Source organism: Alligator sinensis, unplaced genomic scaffold (genome assembly GCF_000455745.1).
Source record: "Alligator sinensis unplaced genomic scaffold, ASM45574v1 scaffold1092_1, whole genome shotgun sequence".
NCBI lineage: Eukaryota > Metazoa > Chordata > Crocodylia > Alligatoridae > Alligator > Alligator sinensis.
In genome coordinates, this window is record NW_005842252.1 from 1,438,028 (window position 1) to 1,449,191 (window position 11,164).

Consider the following 11,164-nt stretch of genomic DNA (forward strand, 5'->3'; position numbering starts at 1 on the left):
AAGCCGAACATAAACTAGAGCCTCCTGGCTATAACTCAAACACAAAGCCTCCTGGCTAAACCATGGCGCCCAAACCTCTCAGAGCTGCCATCCTTCTCTCAGCGTTGGTTGCTGCATCGCTCGCCTCTTAGCTCCAGGAGCTCCTGCCCCTCTCGGCTGCTGGCAGGGAACTGCCAGCCTGGTCTCAGCCCTGGGCTTTATAAGGGCCAGGCCCTGCCTCCTACAGGCAGCTGGCTCTCCTTAGTTGCCCCGGCAACCCGCAGCTGGGCTCGTTACCCTGGCAACACTCAGCTAGGCTCTTTATGACCTGCCAGGGCTCTCTCTCTCTCCCTGGCAGTTTCTCCCCTCTAGGAGCAGAGCACCGAGGTGCTCTGCGACAGTCTGAAATGATCAATCAGAAGATTTTCTCTAAATTATTTACATGTTAATGCTGATTAAAGTAATAAAGCAGCTTTATGTTAGCGTTCAAATTAAGTCAGGCTGTTAGGTGTGCCCTTATTAAGATGGAATATATAATACATTTCTAATAAAGCCAGAACCATTAGATGAGGTGTCACTCAATGATTCTGTGAAATACATATTTTTGTTAGTTTCCTTTCCTGACTGGATACAGATATTTAGGGAGATTAGATTGAGTTAAACATGGCCACCTGATTTAAGGTAAGTCAGGATGGGAAGGCTTGTGGGGAAGGTTGGAGGGATAGGGGAGTCCCCACAGGGGGGGATGGGGTATGGTAATGGGGGCTATAGGAGGGATTGGGGGGAGGGGCAAGCAGGGTCTGCAGGGGCAGGTGGGTAGGGTCTGGGTTTGGTGGGATTAGTGGGGCTCGCAGAGTCCACGGAGAGCTTGCAAGGCTCTCTCTCCCACCCTGGGGCGGTGTTGGGAACCACACAGAAGTTTGGGACAGATGAGTCTAAAAATGGCCATCCTGATATAACTTAGACTACCTCAGAGGCAGAGTTAACTTGGATCAGATCAGCTGTTTTTTGACCAGTTTAACTGTCCTGGAACTTCTGTACATTATGCCTTTAGATCAGCCTAACTAGGGATTTAAGTGTAAGGTCCGCACCTGGGTGAACTTAGATAGAGTGGCCATTTTAAAACATGATCTAACCTCCCCCTAATCTTCCCAAATGTCTATATATAATCTGCTGGTATCAGTAGAAAACTTAAAATCGAACCTCAAAATAATATCATTTTGTCATTGAAAGCTTCTACTTGGACTCTCATTTTCTAGAGTTTTAGTTGAAAACAATTTTTTTTTGCTTGAGATAAATGCAAGAACACGTGGGCTGGTCTTAGTCTTTCCTCAAGTGTCTCAAAACAAAAATTAATCTCTTGTGATATAAGAAAATAAAAATAGAAATATACTGAGCTGCTGTAATGCTGTACTTGGAAAATTTAAAAACAAATCATGATATTTAAATCCCTCACTAAAGCAAGCAGTAGTTTTAGTCAGATTTTCCAAAGCAAATCCTTATACACTACCATGGAACTTTTGTTATAAATCTTTGCATTTCATGGACCAAGATGTGATGGCTCCTTAGGCTGCATTTGGCCCACAGACTGGAGGTTGAGCACCCCTGTTTTAGAGTTTTTAAAAGACCTCTAATATCTATATAATGTTTAGTTAATACTCAGCCAAACGCCACACTGAAGTTTTCTAATTTTAGAAGTGAAAATAATACTTTAGGCATTTTCCCTCCCAGCTTTTAAATATGAATCTCTTAAAAGACTTGTTAACAAGGCATTGGAGCACACTTAGTTTTAATGCCATTTAGTAAGCCTCAGGTGGGTACCCCCAACAGACCTGTTTGGATTAAAAATCCTTTTTTATTTTTAAAGTCAGGGATTCTTACATTTTTTTAAATGTACTTAGAATAATGAATTTGTATCATAATAAAAATGGGGTGAAGCTAGAATTGAGAGAAAATTCAGGTTTCTTCTGCATTTCTTAAAGGTGAGCTTTGCCCAAAGGTGGCTTTTACATAAAAAAAAAAAAAAAAAAAAAAAAAAAAAAAAAAAAAAAAGCGAAACTATTCCTTAGGCAGACCCAAGTCCTGCTCCTAACAGTTTCTAGCACTCTTGGTTTTTGATTGCAAAGGAAGTAATTTCCACATCTCTTATTCCTGTACCCACTTTATCCCATTGCTTTCATTCATTTATAGCACAGACACACTTTTACTTTAAGAGATATGATTGCTCTGAGATATGTCACTTTAAAGTTCAGGTGTAAGACATGGACATCCAAAAAGTGACTACCTTGACAGAAACACTAGAAAAAAAAATGATCCAATACATCTTTTCTATCTAAAATTAGAGTGCACATTTTGAGATAAGGTTATTGTTATGGAGTCTTGTTGTATAAAATCATAGAAAATTAGGGTTGGAAGGGAACTCAGGAGGTCATCTAATCCAATCCCCTGCTCAAAGTAGGACCAGCCCCAGCTATACCATCTTAGCCAAGGTTCATCTACCTGGGTCTTAAAAATCTCTAAGTTTGGAGATTCTACTACTTCTCTGGGTAACCTGTCCCAGTGCTTTACTACCCTCCTAATAAAAAAAGTTTTTTCCTAATATCTAACCTAAACTAACCTTGCTGCAACTTGAGACCATTGCTCCTTATTTTGTCATCTGCCACTACTGAGAACAGTCTAGATTCATAGATGTTAGGGTCGGAAGGGACCTCAATAGATCGAGTCCGACCCCCTGCATAGGCAGGAAAGAGGGCTGGGGCTAGATGACCCCAGCTAGATACCTATCTAACCTCCTCTTGAAGACCCCCAGGGTAGGGGAGAGCACCAACTCCCTTGGTGTGCCCCAGTGATGAACTTATAGGCAGCCACAAGGTCACCTCTCAACCTTCTCTTGCGGAGGCTGAAAAGGTCCAGGTTCTCTAGTCTCTCCTCGTAGGGCTTGGCCTGCAAGCCCTTAAACATACGAGTGGCCCTTCTCTGGACCCTCTCCAGGTTATCCGCATCCCTCTTGAAGTGCGGCGCCCAGAATTGCACGCAGTACTCCAACTGCGGTCTGACCAGCGTCCGATAGAGGGGAAGTATCACCTCCTTGGATCTATTCGTCGTGCATCTACTGATGCACGATAAAGTGCCATTGGCTTTTCTGATGGCTTCGTCACACTGCCGACTCATGTTCATCTTGGAGTCCACTAGGACTCCAAGATCCCTTTCCACTTCTGTGCCACCCAGCAGGTCATTTCCTAGGCAGTAGGTATGCTGGACATTTTTTCTCCCTAAGTGCAGCACTTTGCATTTCTCCTTGTTGAACTGTATTCTGTTGTTTTCTGCCCACTTGTCCAACCTGTCCAGATCTGCTTGCAGCTGTTCCCTGCCCTCCGACATGTTCACTTCTCCTCACAGTTCTGTGTCATCCGCAAACTAGCTCTATCCTCTCTGTAGCCACCCTTCAGGTAGTTGAAGGCTGCTATTAAATCCCCTCTCAGTCTCTTCTCCAGGCTAAATAAGACCAGCTCCCTCAGCATCTTCTCCAAAGTCATGTGCTCCAGCCCCCTAATAATTTTGTTGCCCTCTGCTGGACTCTCTGCAATTCGTCTACGCTCTCTCTGTAGTGGGGGTCAAAAACCCGGCATGGCACTTCAGATGCAGCCTCATCAGTGCTGAAATCGAGTGGAAGAATCACTTCCCTCAAATCTGTTGGAAACACTCCTACTAATGAAGCCCAGTATGCTGTTAGCCTACAGCTGAATATCCATAAGTCTATTCAACTTATTGTCCACTGTAACCCCCAAGTCCTTTTCTGCAGAGCTGTCAGTCCCTGCTCTGTACCAGTGCATGGGATTTCCATCCTATGTGCAGAAATTTGCATTTGTCCTTATTGAACTTCACAAGGTTTCTCTTGGTCCAATCCTCCAATTTGTCTAGGTCTCTCTGAATCCTAGCCCTACCGTCCAGCGTATCTACTACTCCCCCCAGCTTGGTGGTATCAGCAAATTTGCTGAGGGTGCACTCCATCCCACCTACCAGGTTGTTGATGAAGATATTGAACAAAACTGGCCCCAGGACTGACCATTGATACCAGCTACTGACTAGACATTGAGCCATTGATTAGTACCCTTTGAGCCTGACAATCCAGCTAGTTTCCTACTCACCTTACAGTCCATGTGAAAAATAAAACTACCTTGTTTCTTTGTAAGTTACAAGTCTGAAATATGTATCACAAATATTTTTAGAAATAATTCATCTTTTGTTATTTAGTCAGATCTATTCTGTATTTTGAAAACCTTTGTTTCAGGAAATATTGTCTGAATAGGATTAGGCCTCTTCTAGCTTTCTAGGAGAGGGTATGTTTTAAAATAAACTCAACATTATCTCCAAGGCTATTTTCCAATTTGGAATTTATTTTTATTTCCCATTCATATCAGAAAACTTTTTTTTTGGAAAAGTGGAACATTGAATACAATAATTAATCTTTAAAAGGTTAAATCAGAAAAATGCAATTTTCCTGAATAACATACAAGTGATATAATTTCAACCTGCTGGTTTCAATTTTTACTGTAAAATATTGCTGAAAAGGAATCTGTTTAGTGCAACTCAGACTTGTCAAGCACTGTTTTCTCCTGCTTTGCTGAAATATTTACAGACATTAAATACCAAATGAGCCAATTCAACTTTTGTGTTGCAACTTGACAGCGCTTGACTAGACACAGACTTCATTGCTGCCGATAGTTCAAATGCCTTCCAAGATTTAAAGCTTCACATTTTTCATCCAATCAAACTGAAGATCAATGTCAAATGACAAAAACAAAGCTCCTTTAAACCAGATCCATACTGAAAGACACTGATCATCTAGATTGCTTGTCTTCTGGATGTGTCATAATGCCCTTATGGTTGACAATGTTCATATGCTGTGGATAGAAACAGCAATCTTTAAATTGACTTTCACAACATCTGTAGTTGCTCATATTTGTGGGGAAGGAACTGTCAGTAAACCAGTGGGCTTTATCTTGTTTATGCCTCCATCCAGAATGCAGACCCGTGGATACTTGTTTTTCACTAGATGAGCTGCAAACTGAAAAAAGAAAGGCATGTTATTAGTACGATGTTTATATTCCTTAAAATACTATTTTCCCCTGAGACACAAAAGTAGAGATCAAGGGGTTGTAAAAGCAAAAGTGTCAAACTGGTAGATCAAAACTATCTTTATCTACAGGACCATCTTTATCATTTATCTTTATCACGCAGGCATTAACAGGGACATCTTCCTCTTCTAACACTACCAAGATTTCTTAACATCCAACAGAAAGGAAGCATCCTGCAGTACTGAGAAGGGATAGATAACATTCTCCAAGTGCAGTTCCGCACTTTTTTGCTGAGACTCCCAAATATAACAGGCACAGCGGCAAACATGGTAGCCTGGCAATATAAACACTTGCATGTCTGTAGGAGTTTGACACCAAGAACTAGTTCCAGAGAAGACATATGTGGTTCTGGAGTTTAGAGGTGAAAGGGTCTATATTCTCTTTAGTAATTTTCTGAATCTTCCATTCTTCTAGGAGTCTATATTTTGAAAATAAACAAAGTCTACATACAGAATTGGAGGGAACCACATCCCCATTAGGCCAAGAACAGGACTGGTCTTCAGTCACACTGTGCTTTCATTTCCAAACACTGTTCTGCCTAGTACTCCCCTGCCAGTGAAATCAGAAGTTCAGACTTACTATATGGAGATTCCTAAAAAGCAGGCTGACAGAAGCACAACCTACTCAGTAGTGCTGTGCGAAATTTCAGCAGCCATTTCATTTGGGCCTGTTTCAGTGCCCGAAACACCAAATCTGAAATGAAACAGAAGGCTCCGAGAAACATCTCCGAAACAAAATGAAACCATCCAAAACATTTCAGAGCCAGGCTTGCAGGGAAACAGAAACTAAGAGGAAGGGGGAAGAGGGGCTGAAGGACTGCTCCGATATTGACATCTGTAGTTGGCAAGTCTCTCTGAGCTGTCTCTGAGGTCCCTTCCAATCCAAGTGCTGTGGGGGAGTGATGGTAGCCTGCGCACAGATCTGGGGCCCCGCGCTCTCTGGGAGGAGTCTGGCACAGCCCCGCAGCCCTCTTGGGGTGCGCAGATCTGTGTGCAGGATGACAGCATGCTGCCACTGCTGGCTGGGGCCAGTGCCAGCACCCAAGTCTGCTCGGCACACCCTATCCCCTGTAGTAGCAGGGGGAAGCGCGGGAGAAGACCCCATGGCTGCCTTGCCCAGCCCAGCCCAGCCTCCCAGCACTCAAAAACAAAACAAACAAAATGCCCTGCACTCACCTGCTGTAGCAGGGACTCTGGGGCCACATGGCAGAGCTCCCGCATGCAGCCCTGCCATGGGCAACATGTGCCCCCCAGTGACCAGTCAGTGACCGGGGGGGGGCAGGGTTCTCTTGTGGCCGATCACGCTGACCTGGGGCACTCCCACTCCCCAGCCGGCACTTGCGGGGGAGGGGGGGAAGAGGGGCCCATCAGTGTTCCTTCCTGCCCCCCCATCCATCACCTGAGCAGGGAGCATGGCCTGTCAGGGGGTGCACCGGCACTCAGGGGGTGCATGTGCACCCTGGTGCACCCCCTATACATCACCACTGGCTCCTGCTCCCCGCTCTCCCCCCTGCCCAGCCAGCCCTGCCCCCGATGCCCCCCACTCCCCACTCGGCCCCAGCATCCCAGCACTTAAAACAGCCTCACACTCACTGGCTGCAGGAGCGGTGATTGGGGCTTCTGCGCACTCATGGCAGAGCCCCCCTGTGCAGCGCAGTGCAGTGGGGATTCCCCCCCACCCCTGCTTGGCACCCATGTGGCAGCTGCCCCATGGCATGGGTGCAGCACTGTCTGGGAGCTGGGGCAGCTCCAGGACTCAGCTGGAGCCTGGCACTGCTCAGCCCCAGTGGCCCCAGCTCCCAGACAGTGCGCAGCGCCCTGCCGAGCCACACTGCACCCATGCCATGGGGCAGTTACCACGTGGGTGCCAAGTGGGGGGACCAAACTGCACTGCCGCAACAGATTTGGCCGAATTGAAATAGAGCAGTAATCTGAAACACCAAAACGAATCACTGTCCTCTGAAATGGCCGACTCCAACATCAAAACGAGACACTGCTGTTTCACACAGCCCTACTACTCAGCTTTGTCAAATCAAAATAAAAAAAAAAAAAAAAAACATCTTCTCATGGGCAAACTAAACTATCTTCAAAATAAACTCACCCCTTTGAAACTCCCTGCCTCCCTGACCATATTTAAATATGTAAGCTAAACACAAGATTGTTATCAGTTTTCTCATTGCAGCCAAGTGCCAACTGAATACGACATGGTAAAAAAGCAATGTCCCTGTGTAGATCTATCGTGTCCAGCACGTAATAGGCTCACAAAATAGCAGCAACATATTTATACATTACAGACACTGATTGCTCATTATCAAGTAGAAGTATTAGAGAGAAACGTTTGTTAACTTTGCAAAGCTGCTCTCCAGCTTCTTTCAGATATTTCCATCTTGCAGATATATCCTTCCATATAGGTGATCTTCAGTTTGTTACACAATTGGAGTCTGCTCAATCAGGAAGACAATTTGCAGCCTTTAGCTCTTCTCTGCCCACTCGCTCCCTATGCAATCCCTGTTATGAAGAGCAGTGTTTTATCCTAACAGCTGGCTGAGAAATTGAATGTCATCTGGAAGACCGACAGCAGCCTCCCACCCTTTAAATTTAAAGACTGTACAATATTTAAGCTTCCTTCTTTCATTCTTTTTTAAATTATCTGTACTTCTCTTCCACAGCCTACAGGAGGTATAAAGTACCAAGAACTCCTTCTGCACAGACAACTAAATTACAAATGCTAGCAGAACAGATAAGTTTCCAGTCCAAGTACCAAACTGTGAACTGAATTCAGTACTTTAAACAGTAGTTTGAAAGATGCTCTTCCAGGTCTATGGTAAAGGACTGTGACAATATAATAATAACTAAGGCTTTAGAAGATGTGGTAGTGTTACCTAATTTACCTTAACAATGAAAGGAAGGACATTTTCTTTAAAGGAGATAGACAACCTTCATAGGAGCAAAGCATTAATCTACTTCCCTAGCTGGAATCATCTCCTTGCAATAAATATGTTTCAAGCTACTCTTGCTCAGGGCATTTTGTATGTGCATAACTCATTTCTGCACATCTGTATGTCAAACAAAGCTATTGAATTCCTTTCCAAGTATTTCAGGGTAAACTTCAATACTGAATGAGGATTCGGCATGTGATCCTGTGACCAAGAATACTTGCTCAAACAGAGTAAGGGGTCACAGCTGATCACAGTCAGGGAATTTCCAGTGTCAAATCTGTTGGAGGTATGGCCCTAGGGAAGGCCAAAGGCAAGTTCTACTGGTGCTTGTTTCTTTGGTTTCACTGGTTTGTGTCAGCCAATGGAATATTCAGGAGATGAAAATGAAAAACAGTGCAATCTATCAGGCAAGATGGGAGATTAACTGTCAAGTGGTGCCAACATGCAACAGAGGAATAAATACCATGCATTCTCTGGATCAGAGAAAGCGCTTTGATTCAGAGCTGCCTCTGAGGTATTACTGAAGAGTGTTCTGACCTTTCCCCATCTCATTACGGTCATCAGGCAAATGCATACAAATCATTATATGCAACAGGAATGAAGCATACATGTGTGTTTTTGAGCGGGGGTGTGTGTGTGTGAAAGCAGCATACTGTATTTAGCAATATATTGAAAATATTGTGCATTCCTCATCTCATAGATAGGTAGATATGGCATGAAGTGTCACTTATCTACCGACCGACCTACCTTTTGCATTTTTACCACAAATAGGATCTTTGCTCCATGTTTTTTAATTCACTGGTCATAACAGGTCAAAACTGTGCATTATACATAACTGCTTCTTATTCAGGGTTTGTACATCACAAATCTTGTGCTATAATGCGCTTTGCCAATGCCTCAGTAACCAAGAGTATAGATGGAAAGAGGCTTTTATTGCATATATGATAAATGATTCCTTTAAAACCTGCAGGCTTACTGAGGAAGCTCTTTGTCACAAGGGTCCCATGGCAACTATGGAGAAACCTTGGAACAAATGGGGAAAGTGGAGTGTGGAGGGGGTGGGGGGCAGCCATCAGCTAGCTGGGTGGTCTGAGGAACAGAACAATATTATAGGACAAGGAGAATTAAAGTACTCAGGAAAGTGGCAGCAAGATGGAAACAAAGTGACATAGTAAGAACTTTAGCAGGTGAAGACAGCAGACAGAAAATTCAAAAAAGAAACTGATTCTAATGAACAATTAACTGCAACAGTATGCATGGGTTTCGGGCAGGAGAAGGGCTAGAGATGTCACAGGAAGCATTTGGAAAAGTGGGAGAGATTACTCAGAAATCCCATGACAAGGCTTACCCCTGATCTCCAGAGAAACACGAAGTCAAACCACAAGATCACAGACCATAGCAGCTGGATTGTGTCCAACTGCCTTACATGAATGAGTAGAAAATAAAGCAGTAGAAAGTCTCACTAGACAATGACACTGCTTAGTTTTTGGCCAAGTGAGACCTCTGCTGCAGGAATATGAAGTTTATTAACCACTTACCTGCATCTAATCAGTCTCCACATTGGCCAACTGAGGTCAGTTGATCCCAATGTGAAATGGTGACAGAGAAGTACACAGGTCTACTTAGATTTGGGACCATCCTATCAAGACATTTCCACTGTATTTTGACTTCCTGTTCCCTTCTTTCTATGCTTTGCCTGGGAAAATTATCATGAGCCCTGGACAATATCCACTGCACAGCTGCTGCAGGAATCAAGATTCAGGGGGCTTTAGATGTATTTAAAGAAACACACTACTTTGAAATACCATGAACATATTTTTCATTTTGTAGTTGCCATGGAAAGAAGCATACACTTTTCTACAATGTGCAGTTTCAGAATGACAAAAAGCAACATATTCTTGCTTTCAACCTCCTGCATTTAACATCCTGCAAGGGAGAGCCCAGGGATCAGGGTCATAAAGTCTACTCGGATACAAAATAAACACTGCAGCATTGCTGAATATGCTGGCTTCATGCTGCAGAGCAGGAAAGGGCAAGGATTTGGCCTTAGATGAACTATTTGATCTAATTAAAGTTAATCCCAATTGCATTTTCTGGTATTGTATGACATAGACTTCTTATCTGCTTATTCTTGTGTGCACTTGTTCTGGCTTATTGTACATAGACACAAACAGAGGAACAGGAGTTTCTGTAGGACCTTCTCATTGTAAGATCAGAGATGGAACTGTGCGGAGAAATGTTCTGACACCACCTGCTCTCTTACCCTGCCAAAGTGTACTGTCTTATCAAAAAAGGTGAAAGAGTTATTTCTGGCATGCATACTGCTTGAGGGGAAGGAGAGGAAAGATCATTTCAAATATTTACATGGACTTCCAAGCCCTTTTCATAGCCTACAGTTCTGTACAAAAAGTCATGCTGTTGATGTATTCTCTGATCTCTTAAATTAAGTGTTAACGAGAAAGTTAATATTTTCCACAAAATGATTTTAAGAATTAACAAACAGACAAAAGGATACAGTAAAAGTAACATGATTTTCTGCCCCTCTCTTATGGATTTCTTATTACAGGTGTTAGCAACTAATGTTCTAATTCCAGAAAACACAAGATTAGTCTCCCCCATGCTCTTATCCTATGACTTTCATTCTATCAGAGTAATCATTGCATCTAAGGGCATATTTCCTTTTTAAGTACTATGATACATTTTTAAAGTATGTGTCTAAAGTTAAACCCCTACTTACACTTTTTATGAAAGTAACATGATTTACAGAGAAGCTGTCAGCACAGAGGACAAAAAAAGTGAGGAGTCGCATACTTTGTACTAAACCATATATATAAAAATAAATAAAAGACTCACAGGGTATGTACAGACATTCAGGGAGGTTAGGGGAAGGTTAGATAGAGTTAAAAATGGCCACCCAATCAAGGTAAGTTGGGATGGGGGGCTAGCAGGAAGGAAAGTGGGGTCTTTGGGGGTTATTGGGGGGCTTGCAGGATGTGGCGGTTTGTGAGCTCAGGAATGGGGACTGGATGGTCCATGGGGGGAAGGGGGGGGGTGTCCAGTTGGGGGAAGGGGGGAGGGGCAGGGGGGCTAAAAATAGCTTTGGAACAAG

General features: G+C 43.5%; 1 protein-coding gene across 8 annotated transcripts in view; it reads right to left on the reverse strand.

Moving 5' to 3' along the window:
* Positions 1 to 4,361: 4,361 nt before the first annotated feature.
* TBCK (TBC1 domain containing kinase) overlaps positions 4,362 to 11,164 on the reverse strand; it is a 187,895-nt gene continuing 181,092 nt past the window's right edge. For all 8 annotated transcript variants that reach the window (XM_006027572.3, XM_025208794.1, XM_006027571.3 and 5 more), the window contains one exon: positions 4,362 to 5,047. In XM_006027572.3, the coding sequence (XP_006027634.1) occupies positions 4,937 to 5,047 (111 nt within the window). In that variant the 3' untranslated portion in view covers positions 4,362 to 4,936. The remainder of the gene's footprint in view (positions 5,048 to 11,164) is intronic.